Raw genomic sequence first — 22,614 nt, 5'->3', positions numbered from 1 at the left:
ATTTATTTTATTATTTTATTTTTTGTTGTTTAATCAGTCAACCATATATATACTGTATATGTCTTAATAAAGTTCTAGAAGCTATAATCTAATGTCTGAATACTCTCTACCGTTTCCTTAACTAGATTTCAAACTTAAACGGATTTGCAAACAAGTCTGTATGTAAATCTGGGCCAATGTACAGATGAATGAACAGGCATGGGTGTTGAAAATGAAATTAACAAACTGGAAACTCTGCCATCAGCAAAACCTATAAACTGAACTGTCCGCCAGAGGGCGTAACAGACCAGTTTAACACTGTTGACAAGAGGCTTTCAGTCAATTAATGAACAATAGCAGGAAGAAATAAACTTAACACAGGAGTTATGGTTCATTGAAAAAAACAGACTAAAGCATCCAGGATGCAGCATCCATATATACATGGTGTTGTAAATGGAGAAGACGATGCTGGATAGGGAAATAGATTTCATTTACATCAACTTTACAGCAACTATTTCAGTCTCTGACTCCATCAGATATAAAGTGCTGTACGGTTTTAATTGGCCTATTATCATCAATGGGACGGTCCTGTGATTGTGCTTCCGTCAAAAGACGTCAAACTCGTCAAAGATAGTTAGAGTTAAAACGGAAGTTATGGTTTTACCTTCAAAGTAAAAGTACTAAATGACTGACGCAGAGAGTGGGCTATTTACAGTGCGACTGGTGGAAGTATTTTGAGTTTTACTTAAATCTATTAAACTGACCAGTGCCTTGAATTAATTTTTGAGAGCACAATATATCGTATTGGCGATTGATACCCTTAATATTGACTATGATATGACTGAAAATGTTGAAATAAATATATAGAAAGCTGCTGTAATGTGATAATGATAGGCCTACCGCGTTTATAACTGTTAAATAAACTGTTCACATACATAGTATACATAGTGTACTTAGGCCTACATTTACATCACTGAAGATATTGTTCAAAACGTATATGGCAACATGAATGAATGTGATTTATGATTTATTGTACAATAATATGTAGGTTTTAACAATTGCACACCACGTTCCCTGTGTTTAGCCCACTTTAATTGCATACTGTACTTGAATAATAGACTTTTATTAAAGCCTGTATCCTGTACATAAATATATAATGGACAATAGTAAAACAAACTTTTCATTTATTTCACTTATCATGCAAAATGCAGCTCAAAACGCTTTATAAGACAGAAAAGAAAAGGCCGGGCAATTTAAACAGCTGTTCAATATTAACGTACATTCAATACGACATATAACTACAGATGCCAATGAAGCTAAATCTTATTTCGAATATTGTTTTATTGTGCACTAAAAGCTTGACATACGATCGTCAAGCATAGGTCTTTAATTTGAAAGTTGACAGAGGAAGTCGTATTCTACAATATCTAATTGACACTGGCGCTGTTGCTACTTTGTGCACAAGCAAAGGTGATGCAGACATCCGCTCTGAGAGAGAGAGAGAGAGAGAGAGAGAGAGAGAGAGAGAGAGAGAGAGGGAGCAGTGAGGGACAATACGAAGCAGTTAAAGGAAGGAACCCCTTTTATTTCTCATTTCCACCTCTATTTTTTCTATTTTGGAATAACAGCTGCACGATCCAACCAGAGTGCGTTGATTGTAATGGTCAAACAAGGCGGGGCTGACCCTCCTGTCTCATTTAGGACGCACCACAAGTAGGATAACGCAGACACTCCAGAGTGCTGCTGCCGCCGCCGCTGCTGCTGCTGTTGTTGTTTTATAACATTAGAAATTCAGGCATGAATTCCGCCGAACAGACGGTAACGTGGCTCATAACGCTGGGAGTCCTGGAGTCTCCCAAGAAAAGCATCTCGGACCCAGAGGCTTTCCTCCAGGCGTCCCTGCAGGATGGCGCGGTGCTGTGCAGGCTGCTGGAGCGACTCAGACCCGGGACAGTGGACAAAGTAAGTGGATGGAGGGCTCGAGCACTATGGAAGAAAAACAATACAACCTAAGATTAAAATATATACAATAGGCTATATAAAAGACGAAAAACAACACAAAAGCAAAATAGACTACATCAATAGGCTAGAGGACTAGTACAAAATAGAAAAAACTGCCTTAACACAGTTACCATACATTATTCATAAGAAAATATTCAGAGATTTGTTTTTCACTTTGTCTATAAAGTGTTTTTTTTTTCTAAAGTCAAAAGGGATACGTTCTTTTAGACACATGTAGCCTAAATACTGGGAGTACTATTCTTACAACAGCAATTATTCATTGAAACAGGATGCTGTAGCTTTTTTGTTTTTCTTGTACAGGTTATCCTATAGTGCCCTTTGATTTTTCCTTTTTTTCTGTCCATAACTGCATATACTAGAAATACTGTAATACAACTACTTATAGTGAATGTAGACCAATTCAACAATTCAACAGTGTGTGTTTACTAGTACTACAGTGCAAATTATCTACTACTTTATTGTATAAACCTACTCATAGTTAATGCTGAGTCTCTAGTAGGCTTTTTTACATGTCAGTAATTTGAATGTAAAATTTGCATCACACACACACACACACACACACACACACACACACACACACACACACACACACACACACACACACAATGGACTATGAACCTGCGAACGTCATATCCTCCTTTGGCTTATCCAACTTCCCAGGAAGATTGTAGATCTGTGTCAGGTTAGCCTCAGTTAGCTGCAACTCAACACAGAGTGAGGCAATCTGTCTTTCAAAGTAAAGGCGTAAAACCCTCCAGTAGCCATGGCTCACCTCTTATTTTATTTATTTTACAAACTCTAGAAATAGCTTTGCCACAGCTAGTACAGATCATAGCCCACACTTTTGTGGAGGCATCAGACTTCTTTTCTTCTGTAAATAATATGTAGTTTTATTTTCTTTATGCGGTTTATCAAGATATTATAACAAAACTAAGACAAGACTGAAAACCTTAAGAAATAGAGACACTAACCTACAACTAATAGGTATCTAGTAGCTGCAAAAAGAGAATGGTATATGTAATTTTTTACCTAAAGGAACATATTAAACACGAAATGTATGAAAACCGAAACCAATTAATGTTTTAGTTTGAAAGCCAAAACCGGAAGTTTGACTCCTTACTCAAGCTAATTTGACACTAATAAGCAGCAAGTGACAAGTGCACCAGCAACGCCTGGAATAAGATTGTTTCCATGCGGAAAACCTTTAAACACCTTCGTTGACAGTTAATTAATATTTCAAGTCAGTGTTTGAAGCTAATTTTGCGACTTTTTGTTTTGTAGTTTTTCCAGGAACCGAGGAGCGACAGCGAGTATCAGAGGAACATTGCTGAGTTTGTTAAAGGCTGCGGGGCTTTCGGTGTGGAGGTGAGTTACCAGATTAAAAATGTATTTACTAATGCACTTCCACAGCATTTAGGCCAGGAAGCACATTACCCCAGACGTCCAGTAACCTATTTATCGTTTAAACCATCTTTTACAACTTGTGTATCCTACTGTTTATCAGTGACGTCTTTATCCTGTTTATATTGTTTAACTGTTACTCCTGTTGAAGCAGTTACAGAGACTGTGCTGTGGACCAGCCTGGAAAAGTTACCTTTAAATATGGCTGTGGTAAAGGAAATTCTTTATGGATATTCCTTTGTATTGAATTATAAAAGTATTAATAACGTGTCTGAATTTAGTTGTTTTGATCAGTTAAACGTATGTTTCGTAATGACTCAAGCATCTAAACACAGTGATACCCCCAATGGGTGTTAAATGATAAACTCTATTAACTTATAACTAATGGCTCTATTTGCCGCCAGAAATGTCAGAAATCCATTATAATCACTATAAATGTTAGTAAGTGTATTTATAGAAGACTATTAATCATTCAAGTCTGCATCTGTAAACTTTAATAAGTTACCTGTGGTCCAGGTAAATGGTCCAGTGATGTTTCAGAACCTGGCAACCCAAAAGTTATTTTCAGTAAATGATTTGTTGTCTATTACTGTAATAAAGCCATTAGTTAAACCCATACATAGATAATGTTTTAAGAGAAAGTGGTGCTACTTTCTGTAATAATGAAGTGGAATGTTATTAAAGGAGTAAATAGGAGGGTAAAGGCAGGCACACTGATAACAGTCATACGGACAGTGACACTTCCAATCTGCTCTTCTTAGTTGCTGTTTCCAAAAGATCTTTTTAAAGCTATAGTGTTTAATGTATTATTGCTGCTTGAGGGTGAGTTATCGTTCCTTTGTAGTTATGGAAACAAGAGGCAGAGATAAATGTGGATACACGGTTTTGGAATAGATCAACATATTGGGTAACATGTGCATGCATGTTGTTGTTATTGGTGATGATGACGATTATAGGCATAGGAGAGTTTCATGACGTTCTCAATGGTCTTGCAGAAGCGTTTCTACTCTGTGATGAAATCTCTGTGGAAAGCCATAAATATTTCTGCAGAAACTGTCAAATATAAAGTTGGAAATATTGAAATTGATACAAAATATTAGGCTGTTGGCGTTTCAAATGATCAGTATTGTTATCAGAGTGCAAAAGCACATATTAGGGTGCGTGTGTGTTTGCGCAACACTGGGTTAAACCAGGTTATATCCTGTCCCACAGTGGGAATGAGGAGAGGGTTAGTGTGGTACAAAATGACACCACACACACACACACACACACACACTCAGACTATTGATCTTAGCCATGTTTTTCCATGGCCACAGCATCATAATGGAAAAGAGAAGATTATGCAACACAAGTCCTTGGCTGCAGATATATAACAAGGTTTTGCTCTAGACTTGGAAAATGATCTTGACGGGGAGAATGGTCTTTATAAAAAACCTTGAATCCATGGTAAAGGAGAAATGGAAAGAGAATGAAAGGATGAAATGGAGAAGGAGAGAAGGGTGGGCTGATGTAATGCAACACACCAGGCAGCCAGTGGATTTTCCAATCAGGTTGATTAGATGCATGTCAGCCATGTTGCTGGAAGCCAAGGCCTCCATTACCAGCAGTCTCACTGACATCAGCGTAGTAATTCTCCCAGACAGTCATTGGACAAGCAGGGGAAGAGCCAGACTGCCTGTCCAATAGAGGAGGATTACAGAGTGCCAGTGTGAGTGTGGATGAATTTGGACTCCACGATTAACCAGAGCTGCACAATTAATCAGATAAAAGTCGCGATCATAAATTTGGCTTCTGCTATTAATTAAGCCTAATCGGATGGGATATTGATTCCGTGCATTTAGTGTGCCTTCTCTGCAGCATTAATTCAAGCGCTCCCTATTATCAGGTAAGCTGTTTGACCAATCACAGGCGTTTGTTTTAAGCATGCTGTGTGTATGTAGTCTCTGCGTCCCACAGCTGTAGGCAAGAGTATTTTCACTACGGATGCAACCTGCAAAATGAAACTAACTGCATTTAATATGTGGTGATGAACATTTTTAATTTGGTTACATGCTATATTAATACCAATTTAAAGGGTTTAATCATAGATTTATGTTGCACAATGCAAAAACATAAAATGTGCAAGTGCAGTAAAACTAATTTATTTATAAAGATGAACAAATAATGTTCATGATAGACATCCTACATGTTGTTCTTAGTGTTTAAGTATTAATCAAATATATTGATCTGGAAATGAACCCTAGAACCAGTAGGGAGCACTAGTTACAGTAAATGCCTAAAATGTGTGCAAATGCAACAGTAACACTGACGTATTTCTACTGCAGGAGTGGATAGAAAGCCTCATACTGTACCTTGGCCAAATGCCAGTTGGAGAGGTGAAAGTGTGTATTAACTGTTGGGTCCATACTGCTTGGACTACGAATCAGCCTGTGTATATAAATCAGACTGAGAGGAAGACTTCATTAAACAACATTGTTTTTTTGTCTTTAAATTAAAGAGAACTTAACGTGAAGAAATGTAGAATTAGGATACTTCTTGCCATTTTCATCATGAGATAGTTTTACTGTAAATTAAAATGTTAAAGTACCACGTCAGAGTATTTATGCTTTGATTTTCACGCCCCAGATTGCTCCACCTTCACGCCTTGGGAGTGTAGAAGTCCGTCAGTGTGTGTAGTATACACAAGATTAGGGGCTTCAGAGGTATTTTGATTATAGCAGTGTGTGTGTGTGTGTGTGTGTGTGTGTGTGTGTGTGTGTGTGTGCATGTGCATGTGCGTGTGTGTGTGTGATGGGCAGATTACAAGGGGGAGCTCAGACTTTGAGTAATCCTGCTCCAGACTGCAGTTGGAGCAAAGATGTAAACCCCCACTAAACTCAGTGTTCCTTCATTTTTAGGTTGACGTAGCTAAATAAGAAGAGGGTATGGTAAATGCCAAAGCCATAATTTTTAAAAGTATGATTTTTCTTGTTGGATACATTCAGTTCCAGTGTGTTTTAGAAAACACAGCCTTTTTTTTGATCACCAACTGGAGGCCATAGGTCCCTTCCTTTCTATTTACCACCACATGCCTGTGTGAGATATGTGCATGGAAATGTCAGGAAGACAGCTTTGTGTCCTTGCTAATGTCACACCCTATAAATTTATTATGAACGTGTGTTGTCTCTCCTGCCTCAAAGCCCCTCAATGCTTTATTACTGGTCTAAAATGTATTTCATATTCTTTATTCGGTTTTCTCTTCTTTAGGCTTTTGAGGTCAATGACCTCCTGCAGGGACTGAACTTCTCCAAGGTGCTAAACTCCTTGGTTGCCCTCAGCAAAGCTACTGAAGGCAAGTGTGTGTGTGTGTGTGTGTGTGTGTGTGTGTGTGTGTGTGTGTGTGTGTTATGTTTGCAGTGTTTTTATCTTGTAATTTATTCCTTTTTGTCCTGTTTGGATGTGTGCTCTTGAAATGAATATTTCTTTTCATACTATTATTGGAACTACTTCTTTAGTGTAACTATAAGTATCATATGGAAAGCATAAATATAATATACCGTTTACATTATATGTAGAATGATTATATTTTGATAAAAGCTCTTTAGGGTGTTGTTAGTATTAATTTATTAGTATATCTTTACAAGGATTTCTAATGAGTTTTAACACGACCACTGATTGAAGGATTGTGTACTTGCAGATTTAGGTGTTTCTGGAGACAGTGTGTGTGTGCCGCACTCCGCAACACTGAGGATCAAGTCATTTGATTCTCTGAACACTCAGAGTCGCTCCTCTAAACTGCTGCAGCCTCAGTACCGCAGCCTGGTGAGTTACCATGACAACGACAGTAACAGAAGTCACATGTAATGACAGTAAACAAACACTGAGAGGGGTTAACTGTTATTACCCTACCTCTGAAGTCCTGCTCTTGTGTTTCTTATTCTCCTCGCTCCCAGGACATGTCGGAGGGAAGCGGGTGTGGCCATATGCTGGTCAAGGCGCGCTTTGCCTTTGAGCAGACCAATGAGGATGAACTCTCTTTCTCCAAGGGTGACATCATCAGTGTGAGCAGGCAGGAGGAGGGGGGCTGGTGGGAAGGCTCGATCAACGGCAAGACTGGGTGGTTCCCCAGCAACTATGTACGGGAGCTGAAAGGAAGCGGTGGGTGACGCTCTCGTTGCTTCAGATGATGTGCATCATTCATTTCCCCAGTCATTTATCAGAGCAGTGGGGAGACAATGAGCTGGTTTCTTATCATAGCTTTGGTCAAAGTTGATGGTTTGGTTAAATATACTGCATGTAAGTAGTTTTAATTGCAGTTTTAATTTAAACTGCAGTAAAATAAACATTTACTTTCTTGTGGTGAGGATTAAAACATATACTATTGTACATCAAACATTAGACCCAAACCGTTTAATAGAAATTTAGATTTTAGAAGATTTTCCCAAAGCAATGACACAGACCAACTACACACACAGATCCGCTGAAACAAACTGACTTCCTGCAGTCCTGCTCTTACTGATAATAACCTACTGACCTCTTTTAGTTGTAATATGATTTCTTAATGAAGTAGACTGGCCAAGTCGTCCTTGAAACATACTGCATCTGAGCTCAAATTTGTGTGTAGCATTTATCTTTGTTCGTTAGTTTGGATCAGAAATTTCCCACATGCGTAACCCTGTTTTAATTGAAGTGACCTGTTCCCTAATCTTGCAAATGAAGAAAACTTTAAGCACTAAATTCAGAGATGTAATCCCACTGATTTCTTTTTATAATGGCTGAAATTTAGTGTGAGGATACAGTGAGATAAGATTAAGGCATTTTTTTTCACCAGAAATGTAAAACAATAGGACTGTTTGTACTTGGTATAAAGACCTGAGTAACATATTTACTGAACTGTCAGTATCTGCAGGGTTTTTCTCTTGGGTTTACATAAATTGAGAAAAGCTGGGTCACCATGCAGTACTGAACTCTGAGCACTGAGTTCATGAGGCTGTTGACTGCTGCCCCCTGTGTTTGTAAGAGTCATGCCCCTGCAGGCGGCTTGACTGTGTTGGTTAGTTGTGTTGCTTTCTGAGGAGGGGAATGCAGGGAAGGAAGGAAGCTCCACATGCACACAATTGCAGGAAGTTCCAGAGCTGCTGTATAGAAAGAAACTTCCTGACTTGAAGCTTACAGCGAAAAAACAAGGACCATGATAACAACGTACTGAGGAATGGCAGGAGATTCATATGGCCATGGGGAGTTGTTTGATGAGTGAGATAACAGGCTTGCACAGGAGAGATGCAAACTAATGCTGGCTGTGATTATTTGTTAAGTAAACAGTGATGAATTGGAGGCTCCACATCCCTGTTATCTCGGTTTATTGACATGAATCATTGTTATTGAGACTGAGCCTTTGTGTTATGAAGAAGACACCGTACACCAATTATAGAATTATATCTATTATTGTATAGCAGTCCTTGGTTACTACTGTTACTCCTGTTTTAAGAACCTTTTTGCTGAACCTCCAGGACTAAGATCTGTATCTTTCATAGCATGCTAATTATCTCAGATTCAAATTTACATAGCTCTTTACTTTCTCCGGCCAGTCAGATGTCTTTAAGATGTGCATTCAGCTGCAGAGTATCTAGAAAATAGTCATTACTCTTTTGGCTTTACACTGTAATGTCTCCACAGTGAACTGAAGGGTTTGACAGTAACCAGGACAGTAAAATGACATGACATTGTCGAGTCAGTCATCGGTTGTCCTACATACTGTAATGCCCGCAACGTTGCCCTGCAGTGGGGAAATCCAAAAAGAGACATTTTATTTCTGTGTCCTTTTGTTGAATGTTGTTGTGAACATTGTATAATAGTTATAGTTATATGTAACAGATGTGCATTTAATTGAAATTACTTGGTTTTGTTCTAGTTTTTACTTGCAGCTGGTTTTTGTGTATAGACCATTAAAATGTCCTTTCTCTGTTTTTAGATAAGACATCAGACAAGCCAAAGTCTGGGACTTTAAAAAGTCCACCCAAAGGTTTTGATACTACTATCATCAGTAAGACCTACTACAATGTGGTGAGCATCATATTCTAACCTGTTTGTGTCTGCATGTGTGTTTGTGTGTGTGTGTGTGTGTGTGTGTGTTAAAACTGTGCTTACGATGCTTAAATATTCAAATAAACAATGAAAGAGGAAGGAAATGTCACTATTTTTAGAACAGAGGTTTAGTTTAGACTTTTGCCTTTTTGTGGCAAAGGAAACAAAATGATGTCTTCTGTGTTTGCTCTCTGTCTCTCCTGTTTCAGCTTTCAGTTAGACTGCAGGAGTGAACTGAGTAAATGGATGTTTGTCACATGTGTGTCTGCTCTTGTGGACTGTTAAAATCAATAATTTTTCATCCACTTAATGATTGTGTAGCTGTGTCTGCGTGCTCATAAGCATGTGTGATTTGTGGAGCCTGCGTGGCACCCCTGCATGTGTCATCTGTGTGTATGTGTGTGTGTGTGTGTGTGAGAGTGCAGCAGATGTAATGTAGGTTATTTCTTCCATTTCAGTGGTTTCTGGGGCAGCCTTGCCCCAGGGTTAGCTCCCGCTGCTGTGTGTGTATGCAAGAGTGTTGTGTATGTGTTTTAATAATGCAACAAGCTGCGCAGACTCTCTTGACAGTCTATCTTTGGTTGAGGTACCTGAGTCTCTCTCATACACACACAAACAAACACACACAGACCCTGCCTGAAGTCAAAGTTGTTCCCAGACAGAAATGCAAAAGAAAAAGAAGGTTTTTGTGCGTCTTCTAAAAGAGCCTCTCAAAGCTTTAGAACAGATGTTTGTATTAGGACATAGGCTTTAAGGTTTTTTTCTTTGTGTGTGTGTGTGTGTGTTTGTGGTCTCATGCTTTTGTTTCAAAAAAGTTAAACAATACCAGCATTTTCACAGTGTTCTTGTTGCCATCCTGTCTGCATCTTTTTACAAATTGATTTTTACATTCAGTTTTTTTTTTTACCTTGTTTTATTGCTTCAGTTGCAGTGAAATTTTTATTGTCTCCTGACCCGAAGGAGGACACAGCAACATGTGTGACTAAAATGCCACAATTCATTAGCAGAAACCTCATTCCTAAGAGGTTTCTGATTCTGGATATGGAGAGATTAGCCAATTAGCTTGTGGAGTCAGACCCGTTGAAAGCTACTCAAGCCAGTGTTGCAGCTCCCACATGGTCTGATATCTCTCTCCATTAGCTCTTTACAAAATGCTCTCCCACTTTATAAAACAACCTGCTCATAGAATCATATTTTGACCTGCCTGGATGTTGTGTTTGTGTCCTACCCGCAAAAAATGTCCTCATAGTGACATCAACAGAAAACAGGTTGTTGTCACATAAATGGCTGACATCTAAATGGTCAATTAATGACTTTAAATCAGGCTAATACTGATAACCAACCTAATGTCATTTCTGTGTCAGACCAACAGGCCAAAATCCAAAGATATTCAGTTTGCAGTGGCATTAAACAGAGAAAAACAACAAATCCTCACATAGAAGAAGCTTTAATCGGACGATCTTCTGGAATTTTTGCTTAAAAGTAATAGTCTCTGTCTTCCCTGTAATTAGTACCTAACACATCATTCCTTTTAGGATCTGTCCTATGAATTTACAGTTAAAATCACTTCCTACCAAGGGAAATATAGGAAAATATGGGACTTATAATATAAGGTGTTACTGACTGATGCAGTATTTGTTATGGGAATTGGGATTTTTACGGGCAAAAGCATATAGTATTGCCATTTTTAAATGTCTCTCATATCTTTTTCTATTACCCCTTCATTATATCTGTAAAAGTAAAATGTGTGTGTGTTTTTGTGGGTCATGTCTCTGTCAGGTCCTACAGAACATCCTGGAAGCAGAGAACGAATATTCAAGGGAGCTACAGAGTCTCCTGGGCTCATACCTGCGCTCACTTCACCCCACAGACAGGTAGAGTTATTTTTACTTCACTTTTTGTTGTGTTATTCAACAGAGTTGGGTTCTAGAGTTAGTGGTACATACACTAGTAATCTACAGCAATATCAATACAACCTATCCAATTATCACACTCATACCTGTGTACTGATCAGTCAGGATTACCCCGAGAGCACATTGTAATTATGAATGATGGCCCTCTCCTCTGTTTTGCAGACTCAGCGTTGTGGACATCGGTCACATACAAGGAAATCTGGAGGAGATCTCAACCTTCCAGCAGATTTTGGTCCAGTCCTTAGAGGAGCACACTAAGTCAGTATATCCTTGTTTTTTGTCTGCTACAGATGTACTAACTATACCTAGCTGAAATAAGGCTTTTCTGTAATGCATTGTTGTCATCTCATATGGGAAGCTGTCAGATGCAGTTACTGTATTGATACAGTAGTGTTTTCACCATGAAACGGTAGCAACAGGTTTTTCTTGCACTAGTAGACTGCGACACTCCAAGTACTCTGTGCCTCTGTATAGGTTCTGTATCTGGTTCCAGCTCTTGTTTCAGAACACTGTGTAGCCTTTCAATTCTAACTTCTTTATTAAGTTCTTTTTGATTGCTTTTAATTTCATCCCCAGGTAGCAATAAAAAGTCTTAAAGACTCTTTAACTAGGATGCACAAATCCCTGATGAACTGCTTTTGCTAACATCCTGTTTAACTAACAAAGCAGACTGATGCCCGGTCCATCAGTTGGCCTCAGTGAAGGGTGATGAAGGCAGTCAGTGTAACAACAGAGACATCTAGTGGTAGACTGAGGTGTCTGCCACATTCAGTTCATATTTGAGTTCATGTTTGTCAGACTTTTTGTCATAAAAGGTGATTAATAAACACAGAAACAGTCCAAATATTGATTGTTTGGTATTGATAATTTTATATTATTCCCTAAATTAAGATGGTCTTAATGCCTTTATGTAAATGTTGTTTACCAGCCAGAAATTTCCTCAGTATTACATTCATTATACACATCCTGAATCCCAGAGCACCAGCTGATGCCCCATAATTATCATCTATTTAATCTTTACCTGACCGTGTGATTAAATGCCAGCACTGGCAGTAGCAAGTCTAACATTGTCAACTCATTTCTGTGCAGACTCCCAGAGAACCAGCAGAGGATCGGGGGGTTCTTCTTGAGTCTCATGCCCCAAATAAAAATCATCTATGTGGCCTACTGCTCCAACCACCCGTCTGCTGTCAATGTACTCACACAACACAGGTACCGTCAGAGACACAGTGTGTGTATGTATGCAAACAAGAAGACAAAGGTTTCTGCTCAACAGAGAAAAGAAAAATGTGTGTGTTTGTCCCAAAACAATGTGAATATATTCGGTGTGTGTGTGTGTGTGTGTGTGTGTGTGTGTGTGTGTGTGTGTGTGTGTGTGTGTGTGTGTCACAGTGAGGAGCTGGGGGAGTACATGGAGTCAAAGGGGGCATCCACTCCAGGGATCCTGACTCTGACCACTAGTCTGAGTAAACCCTTCACCAGACTGGAGAGATACCCAACACTGCTAAAAGAACTGGACAGACACATGGAGGTAAGGCTTAATCTGTTTGCTTTTCTGTTTTTGACCTGCACAGATACAGACAACATTAAATATCATTCGTAACATAACAATGACTGGAGTGAAGCGAGCTACATTTTTTTCTGAGCAAGAAATTTATCTGAATCTCCATGCATGCAAAAAAATCTATTCAATGTGTTTCCATCTTTTATTTATTTCTTTTATTTGTCTTTGTCTTAGGACCAACACCCTGACAGAGCTGATCTCCACGCTTCCATGACGGCCTTCAAAACCCTTGCAGTAAGACACGCTTACACTGATCATCGATTATCAACATTCATCATCTCACAGAGAGTTTGTGAAGACATGTGCCTTTGTGTGCCTCTGTGTGTCTTCAGACCCAGTGTCAGGAGGTGAGGAAGAAGAAGGACCTGGAGTTGCAGATTTTAACAGAGCCAATCAGAAACTGGGAGGGAGATGACATCAGAACCCTCGGCCCTGTGCTGCACATGTCCCAGGCCACAGTCCACACACAGAACTGTCAGGTACCTATCAACATAAACAATGACACCATCATTATCTGTATGAAATAAAAGCCCTGTTTTTCAAACTAGTCATATCTCAGTTGTTTGTAAGAGAACCGACCCACATTATAAGTGGTTGATTGATCTGACCTGCCATTTAAACTAGAAGAGTTTTGGTTAACTAGTTACTTTGTCTTTCAGGAGTCAAATGAACGCTACCTCGTCCTCTTCCCTCATACACTGCTCATGCTGTCTGCCAGCCTGAGAATGAGTGGATTCATCTATCAAGTAAGTTTTAAATGAGATGAAAATTCAATGATGCTGTCTGTATGTTCTTCAACTAACCCTGTGTATTTGTCGGTGTGTCTCTGTAGGGGAGGATGCCATTATCAGGAATGCTCATCTCCAGAATAGAGGACGGAGAAAACCTGAGGAATGCTTTTGAAATATCCGGTCAGTCCTCTCTCTCATTTAACTAGTAGACCTTTCTGATTTCAGCTGAACTCCTTTATAAAAAAATCCCACATGATTTTAGCGTTTTAACATATCAGTTGAATAAGAGGAATTGAGAATCTGTTGATTCTTGCCAAATCGTGTTCCTGTTTCCTGGGAAAAATACCTGTCGGATCCTGGAATTTTTAGCATGTGTGCACCAATGGATAGTGTATTTTAAGAGGAATAATTATTATCACATAATATAAAGAAATATGAAAAAAGTAAAATCTGAAAATCTGAATAAATGTAATTCTATGAAGAATATTCCTAGGAATCCTGGGAAATGATACAAAATCTAAAACAAAAAAGCAACCAAAAAAGCAATTACTAAAGTAAGACAAACACCTATAAACTTATACAACCCTATAAAAAGACAACATGACATCAGATCACATCAGCAGTATCACTCAGCAATCATACAGAGAGAAATCATCAAAGCAGAGAGTCACAAATACTAATTTCAATATCATTTTGTTGTGTTCAGTGGTGTTTCCACAGTCAGAGAAGCTCCCCACTAACTAATTTCAAGCTAGACCACTAGAAATGTATGCCCTTTGTCTGTGTGTTGTTCAGAGGAATTATGGGAAATGTAGGAAGCCACTAGCTCACTCTAAGTAGTGTTGTAGTGTTTATATGTGTGACCTATGCCTGCCACATAAACATATTTGTTTGTGTGTATGTGTGTGCGTTGCCGTACAGGTGGCCAGTGTGAGCGGATGCAGGTGGCGTGTAACAGTCAGCACGAGCTACAGGACTGGCTAGACCTTCTCACCAAACACACGCACACTCCGCCCGCACACACACACTCACACAAGCATCAGTCCGTCTGTCACACAGTGAGTCTCCATGTTTTGTGAAGAATAAATCAATTAGCCAGTTTGCCACCTGCTCCTCTCTTTAACCTCTCCTCTCCTCCGCCCAGCTGCCCTCTCACCCAGTCACTCCTGCCAGACACTCCGAGTCACGTGGAGTCAGCAGCGGACACACCTACCACACCCTTCCCCATCCCTCCTCATATGGGACGGCACACAATAGCAGCCCAATGTGGGGGCCCCTGGAGCCACCGAGTACCCCCAAACCCTGGAGCCTGAGCTGCCTTCGCCCTGCGCCTCCACTCCGGCCCTCCGCGGCTCTCTGCTACAAGGAGGTGCTGTTCACTGACATACAAAAATGAGTCAAGTTTATACTTCGGCTTTATGATATACAATATGTTTCTCAAAGCAGGAGTCATTTCACTTTCATTCACTTGAAATTACACAATGAAATTATGGCGATCAAAGCTTTATATGTTTCCCGAGTCCTGTTAAACTGGGATTAGAATAACATTCCTACTGTAAACATTTCAATCCCTTTTTTTTGTAGGATATGAGTAAAAGTCCTAAGAACATGAAGAAGCTGCTCCCTAAGAGGAAGCCGGAGAGGAAACCTTCAGAGGAGGACTTCACTGCCAGAAAGAGTAAGTACACAACTGAGCAACTGAAATAAAGAAAGCATAGTTAAGGAAGAATTTGCCTTTAGATTTCTTTGACAGTGTTTAATAATGATAATATATAATGATAATAATTTTAAATAAATGCAACACGCTGCACATGTATCTCTGTTGCTTTTACATGGGTTTTCATTTCTTTAAAGTTTATCTAAAAGGGATGAATGTCAGAATGTTAAATCAAAAATAATATGCCAATGCTATTCTGAACCAAAAGCAGCGACCGTTGAATAGTAAACACAGGGCCAGTTCATTAGCAAAAATAAGCCAGCCACAGATACTCTGTGTTTCATTTGTTTATTAATCGTGATTCTTGTCGTGGCCCAAAAATTCTGTCTGATTTAATACATTTTCATCAAATTTAACAATTAAAAAGATGTAGAATAATTACAAAATAAACTGACGATTTATATCCACAGTAGAAACACAGGCTGCACTGTTGGAAATAACTTTTTGTTTCCAATATGGCTGCCAGAGGGTGTGTAGTTGAAGGTCCTGTTCACAGTATTTAGAGACTTGAACTCCCTCTGTTCTGCCCTGGTGTCTCAGGTACAGCAGCTCTGGAGGAGGATGCTCAGATACTGAAAGTGATTGAGGCCTACTGTACCAGCGCCAAGACACGACAGACTCTCAACTCCAGTGAGTCTGCACACACAGATCAGTACATTCATATGTAAACACAGCATGAACACAGTATCATGACACATATGCTCACACACTGCTAGATGTGTGTTATATCTAACACTGTTTGTTCTCTGCTTTCAGCTCTAACAATGTTTTTCTCTTTCCTCTCTTTTTATGTCTTTCCTTCATTCCTCTGCTTTCTCCATCCTCCAATTGTTGTTGTTTTCATTAACTGCTTGTTTGGTTTTATCCCTATTTTTTCCTTGTCTTATTTCCTTAAATTCAACATGTTTTATCCCACACAAACTATTTCCTTTTATTTCTGGTTGGTCTGGTTTATGGTTCACATTTATGTTTTAAAATATTTCCCCCACACCTACAATATGGTTTTTGTTCCAAACCCTAAACCCTTTTATCTAAAACGGTTTGTCCTCCTCCCATCATCTCCCTGACATTCAATTTGGTTTGTTCCACACCCCATCCACTGCTGGTTACTTTATGACACAGCCTGGCAAGGGACTGACCTCATGCACAACCATGTGCTTGCTGACACCAGCCTCACCATCGCTGGTGTCCCCGGCAACCTGCCATGTTCTGACCAATCAGAGGACTCGGATTATGACAGTATCTGGACCGCCCATAGTTACAGGACTGCCTCGTTTTCTCGTAAGATATCGGTGTCGCAAACCACAGACACACTGCTGAACCAGCTGGCTTACAACTAGAGACAGATGTGTGTGTGTATATATATGTATGTATATTTATATATATATATATATATATATATATATATATATATATCGACCCAGACCTTTCACCTGCTGTGTGTATGTGTGTGTGTTTCTTCGTACGTGCATGTATAGGAGCTGTGTTTGTGTATGAGCCTGTGTAGATTTCCATCATTGTAGCTTCAGCAAGCATATACACCATTTTACTGTATAGTATGTTTAAAGGTGGGTGTGTACTTCACTGTATGCAAACAAAATAAGCAGATGGACAAATTACAGGAGTCAAAGTACTTACTAGTCATTTAATCAGCAGCTTCCACACTGGGTGTTCCTCTGACACACTCATTTAGGGCTACAACTAACAATTATGTTTATTATCGACTAATTTACAGATTATTTTATTAACTGACATTGTTTGTTTTACGTGAGCAAATTGTGACATCATCTGGTGGTTGCTTGTTTGTACTTTGTAAGCCACCCCATCAATATTCAAGCCCCTCTGTAATTCCATGTTCAACACTTGGAATGACATAGTATGTTTGTGTACATGTACCCATGTTTGTGTTTGTCCATTTGTCATTCTGTGTGTGATGCACAGTTGATAACTTGGACTATTGTCTTTGCTCAATCAGGCTCCAGCAGGAAAGATGTTCACATGTTGTTCCCAGAAGAGGAGAAAATTATCGTGGAGGAAACCAGGAGCAACGGACAGACTGTGGTGGAGGAGAGGTGAGAGATGACGCTGCAAACGCAGATAATTCAGGCTCTGAAAGCGGTTGCTGTGGGAACAAGGAGTTGCTGAAAATAGAAGAGCACAACATCATAACATATGAACACACTAAACCAGGGGCAGCATGTATTCAGGGGTTTCCAAGTGATCAAGTGGAACATATCAAACTGTTTTATGAAAAAACTGTAAGAAAAGAAAGTGGTCTATCAGATGTCAAGTTTTCCTGTATCAGGCTTTCCACAGTAAAGCAGAGCTGTTCTGTTGCTGCAGGAGTCTGGTGGACACTGTGTACAGTCTCAAGGACGAGGTCCAGGAGCTCAAACAGGTGAGTCTGCAGTTTAATTTATTACTAACCTGAACTTGTCATTAGTTCAAACTGAGGTCCAAGAACCGCTGTGTCTCAGTTCTGAATGGCAACTGATTCCAAAGTCAGATGTATGTAGCTATTTAGCCACACACATTAAAATTTGTGGAATTCAAAAGGATTAAGACCAACCTCTCCTCCTTTACCAGAGTTGCCAAACTGTGAATTCCTTCACATGAGCATTTGGATGGCCGAGCAAAGGATTATTTTAGATTATACCTAGATTGTTAAGTGGTTAAACTGGAGACAGGTGTTGGTGTTAAGCGGTCATTGTTGTGTTTTTGGACTGAATTTTACATGGATTGAGTGGTAAACACATTTTGAAGTTTTGAGTTTCCCTATTGGATGCTCCTGTCCTCATTTGGCCACATATTGTATCACCAATCAAGCTAAATAGTCCAAACAAAAAATAATCTTATATCACTCATCTTATATTGTATCACTTCCTGTCTTCCTCCAGGACAATAAGAGGATGAAGAGGACGCTGGAGGAGGAGCAGCGAGCGAGGAAAGAGCTGGAGAGGATCATCAGGAGAGTTCTGAAGAACATGAACGACCCAACCTGGGATGAGACTAACCTCTGAGATCGATATGTGTCTAAACATCATGGACAAGACTGGTTTTTGACTTTTAAATGACCAAATGACCTTTGACATTTGTTTAATGGACAGAAGCTGCCAACACTTCATCATGCTTCAACTTAACCTCACCATTTCCACTTGCTTTGACTTTCACAGTTACCTGTGTACCAAACTCTGGACCAAGAGAAAATGCCTGCTGGCCATCAGCAAAGCCATCCATCAGACTGTAAAGCTGTGAAGCCATATTAGCTGGTAGGCATAATGACATCACTTCCTGTCATGCTCCTTTACTTTTTCTAACAGCCTTTGGAGCATTGACAAAAGAATCACTTTTTCTCATTTACTTGTGTATTTATCTTTCATTCCTTGTGCTTATTTGCATTAAGTATAAAATTCCGCTATTGCCAGGACAGTATGTTATTGACTGGCCTTTTGTGGTTTATATATTTCAGAGAGATATCAGATCAGTATGTGAATAAAATCCCTCATTGAAACTTGAAATAGACAGTTTTTTCCACACTCCGCAGCAATTTTGTCTCAATTTCAAATGTTAAACAAACATATTATTATTATAGAATTATAATTTATGATAGATGATAAACAGACTCTAATAAACTATAAAGTTGGTTTATTTGTTATATCAAATACATTTTGAACTGAACCTAAATTTTACCAGCACTTATAAGTGACAGGATGAGATGAAAGTTCTGTGTAATGTGAAAGAATTGATTGAACTGTAGATGATAGTATGTGAGCTTATCAAATCAAAATGAAGCTGGAGGGAAATTTTCTCAGGAATCAACCATCAGGGAGTTTCAGCTTTCAGCTTCGGCTCAACATTCATTTCAAATTTCAAGTTCGAAGCAATATTTAAAGGTGGACCACATGTTTGAGCCAAACAAGCTCGAAGAAATGAAAAGGTGGTTTGTGCTGAACATAACTGAGACAGGCTTATGAATAAGCCAAAAGTTTCAGCAACCTTATGAATGACAAAACAAGCTCTCTATTTCACTGTGTCAATTTGAGGCAGAGAGAGAGAGGAAGTTTACTAGGCCAACAAACTGTTTAATGTTATACATCCACCCAAAGCTGCAGTTAGATTTACGCAAGTAACAAATGCAGCATCGCTGCCAGTTCATAGTTAATTAGTAAAAACTATGCAGAATCTTGTTTACCAGCAGTATGTTTTATATTCTTCCCAAATGTCCTTTTTTCTTAACTCTTGGATAAGAGTTTTGAAGTGTTTTGGAATTTTTATGTTGAGAAATCAGCAGCCAAATGTGCAAGTATCACCTCTGAAAGTCCTTGCCCTGTTCAACACTTCACAAAATTTGAGAAATCACCTAATTAGATTATGAGCTGTTGATCACGCATCAAAGCCGGTGGCCTGGAAAGTGCAGTGTTTAATATCTGGACCTTTTTCTTCCGTGTCAAAGCCTCTTGAAATGTAGAGTCTGAACCAGGAAATTTAAATGATAAAATTTGAGTTAAGAAACGACATGGGAGCTGATGGCAAGACCACCAATACCATTACTGCCTTTTAAGTTACAAATTCAGGATTTTGAGTTTCCTGTACCTTTTTAAGATTAAGTAAATCTGTGTAAATATACTGTCACCACTTTTTGCTCCAGATGTCATTATTATGATGAAAAAACAAGACCTGTTCAAAGTATAAGCTGCGATACAGTCAAATACATTAGAAACTCTTCATATAATACAACTGCCCAGAATGTATGGAAATGTTAAATGATGCTCACTTTATAAATCAGCAGTAACATAAAGTAAACAAAAAAAATGAAATGTCATCAGGTACAATATCAACACTAAACAACGTTTTGAGTTTATAATAAATTTTTATTATAATATGCATTGTTATCATACTGTTAGTAGCTGCAAGATGTTCAGAGTCAGAGGCAAACAGATTGGGTGAACACTTGAGTCAGAACATTTCAACTGCAGTCATTTGATAATGAGGCGTTGAATTTCATAGGAAGAGGCCACTATGTCAGAGAAATGATCGACAGACACCATCACAGTCTTTAGCTCACTGCTTTTCGCTTGAAGACCAAAGTCCAAGCAATATAATACTGGAAAATGTTAATGTTTTTGTATGATTTTTACAATGTCAATATGCAACTTACTTTAAAATGATTTCTTATTTTTATATTTGTGATTGTGCTTTTATTCTTAACAGCTGGTTTTGATTTGTAAGACTTTTTATTTCCTACTTGACCTGGCTGATAACACTGAAGATGATTTGTGCAGGAAAGCGGCATGATTCTCATGAGCGTCAGTAGACGTGCCATGGGGTGGAATACAGTTATTTTGCTGAAGCTTTTTTCTTAAAGACTCCACCTACAAATTAACTTTAAATTAACTTTACTGAAATTAGAACTACACTAATGTAAGCTATGTAATACAGTATGTCAATTATTGACTCTAAAGTATGTATTTAACTGAAGTGACTGACGTAAATTTATTGTGTGTTCAAATGACAGTGATGAAGATGATAACAGTTGTTAATATGACAAGAATCATCCCCCTCTATTTATTTCACCCATTTGTTTGTCTGAATAAAATGTTGAATCAAACTATTGAACCTCATGTCTCTAGTCGATCTATATTTCTGTGCAGGTAAAAGACTAGTTGTACCAACATTCAGTGACATTTATGAAAAGTAGTAGTTGCAAATAACACTTTATTGTTGATTGAGTTAATTCAAGTGACTTAATACACTGCTAACTTGAGAATTTCCCCCAGGATCTATAAAGTCTTATGTTTTCTTGTGTGAACCTATAATAGTATATGATTATTTGTTTGTTGATCATATTTTGTGTTATTAATCAGATAAGTAACTAGTACATAAAGTTATCAAATTAATATACAGGAGTAAAAATTACAATACTTGCCTCTGAATTGATGCAAATTATAAGTATAGTAGAAAAAGTATTCAAGCAAAGTAGAAGCAGCTAAAATTTGTACTTAAGTAATGTACTTCATTCAGTGTACTAAGTTAAATGCTAACAGTAGCTGTCTGAAGACTCCCTTGGTGATTTTCAGGATGTGGATTTGACTCTTAGGAGAGTCAGTCAATTTTGAAGTCTAACATCCAAAGTGAAGACATATAGGCTCTGGAAAACAAGCATCTGGCCAAATGGCTCAAGCTGTTAGAAGACTGCCCAGAAGGGCTGATGACATTGGTTAGATTCTTAGCAGTGTCAGTCAATTTTGAAGTGCAAATCGAAAGGGAAGACTCAAAGACTATAAGAAACAACAGTCAATAGCTCAGGCTGTTACACAACTGGCTGTAAGGTCTCAAGATGTGTGTTCGATTCTTCTTCTCTCAAAAGCTCTAAGAAGCAGGAGTCAAATGGCTAGCCAAATATCTCAGGCTTAAGAGGGTTAGCGGGCTTTATCTCTGACTGAACAGCTTAAGGGTTTAGAGTGCTACTCTAGAGAGTGAGTGGTTGTGAGTTCAAATCTCATTTGATCTTAGTATGTTTCAGAACAACACCCAGAGGAAAGTTTGAAAAAGAGGTGCTTTTTACCTCTGACTGAGCAGCTTAAGGGGTTAGAAGGATACTCTAAAGACTGAGAGGTTGTGAGTTCAACTCTCATTTGATCTTACTACTTTTAAGAACAACACCCAGAGGACAGAGTGAAAAGCTTTAAGAAAGATTTCTCATTGTGTCTGGCTTGATGGCTCAAAGGGTTAGATACCTGCACAGGAATTTTGAAGACATGGGTTCAAGCCCAGGCGGGTCCGACAGTAAGGTGGGAATTTAAAAGACTTGTTCGAATCCAGTCACTGTCAGTCTCCGGATCCCCACAGGGATGGGTAACCACCCATCTTACAATCCTCAGAGAAAGACACTAACACCTTCAGCTACTACTCCATAAACAATGAAATGATCTTTTCAAAGTTTTCAGTCTTTCCTCATAGTGTCCGCCCTCAAAGTTCATATGATTGGCTGACATTTCAACATACAACCTGTACAACTGCTGTCTCAGGCAGCAACCAAACACCCCTCTGTTCTCTACCCTGCTTAGTACGATCCGGGTTCCCCTTTGTATAAATCACATTGGATTCTCCCACGTCCTGCTTGACAGTCTGACCTTTCACCTTGGCTTGGAGGGAGCATGGATGGGAGCACATGCTACAAACATTTGGGTAACTTCACTTCAATTAAATATCACTAAACAACTA

At 38.9% G+C, this 22,614-nt stretch overlaps 1 protein-coding gene across 3 annotated transcripts in view; it reads left to right on the top strand.

Moving 5' to 3' along the window:
* Positions 1–1,470: 1,470 nt before the first annotated feature.
* Positions 1,471–22,614, top strand: part of arhgef7b (Rho guanine nucleotide exchange factor (GEF) 7b) — a 23,389-nt gene continuing 2,245 nt past the window's right edge. Inside the window, exons 1-23 of one of the 3 annotated variants that reach the window (XM_087177679.1) lie at positions 1,471–1,941; positions 3,283–3,366; positions 6,649–6,733; positions 7,079–7,203; positions 7,335–7,539; positions 9,353–9,444; positions 11,245–11,339; positions 11,541–11,636; positions 12,468–12,590; positions 12,771–12,909; positions 13,117–13,176; positions 13,275–13,421; positions 13,602–13,688; positions 13,775–13,853; positions 14,595–14,731; positions 14,818–15,042; positions 15,258–15,351; positions 15,931–16,020; positions 16,513–16,671; positions 17,366–17,462; positions 17,734–17,788; positions 18,288–18,659; positions 22,458–22,578. In XM_087177679.1, coding sequence (XP_087033805.1) covers positions 1,777–1,941; positions 3,283–3,366; positions 6,649–6,733; positions 7,079–7,203; positions 7,335–7,539; positions 9,353–9,444; positions 11,245–11,339; positions 11,541–11,636; positions 12,468–12,590; positions 12,771–12,909; positions 13,117–13,176; positions 13,275–13,421; positions 13,602–13,688; positions 13,775–13,853; positions 14,595–14,731; positions 14,818–15,042; positions 15,258–15,351; positions 15,931–16,020; positions 16,513–16,671; positions 17,366–17,462; positions 17,734–17,788; positions 18,288–18,410 — 2,562 coding nt within the window. In that variant the 5' untranslated portion in view covers positions 1,471–1,776 and the 3' untranslated portion in view covers positions 18,411–18,659; positions 22,458–22,578. Of the gene's footprint in view, positions 1,942–3,282; positions 3,367–6,648; positions 6,734–7,078; positions 7,204–7,334; positions 7,540–9,352; positions 9,445–11,244; positions 11,340–11,540; positions 11,637–12,467; positions 12,591–12,770; positions 12,910–13,116; positions 13,177–13,274; positions 13,422–13,601; positions 13,689–13,774; positions 13,854–14,594; positions 14,732–14,817; positions 15,043–15,257; positions 15,352–15,930; positions 16,021–16,512; positions 16,672–17,365; positions 17,463–17,733; positions 17,789–18,287; positions 18,660–22,457; positions 22,579–22,614 lie in introns of those variants that run through there. The other 2 variants (XM_087177678.1, XM_087177677.1) reach the window with 2 other exon arrangements.

Source organism: Seriola lalandi, unplaced genomic scaffold (genome assembly GCF_002814215.2).
Source record: "Seriola lalandi dorsalis isolate HSWRI2012SDOR001 ecotype SW California unplaced genomic scaffold, Sedor1 jcf7180002054630, whole genome shotgun sequence".
In the NCBI taxonomy this organism is placed as follows: Eukaryota; Metazoa; Chordata; class Actinopteri; order Carangiformes; family Carangidae; genus Seriola; species Seriola lalandi.
The sequence above is the reverse complement of the archived record's forward strand: the minus strand, read 5'-3'. Positions and strand labels throughout refer to the sequence as shown.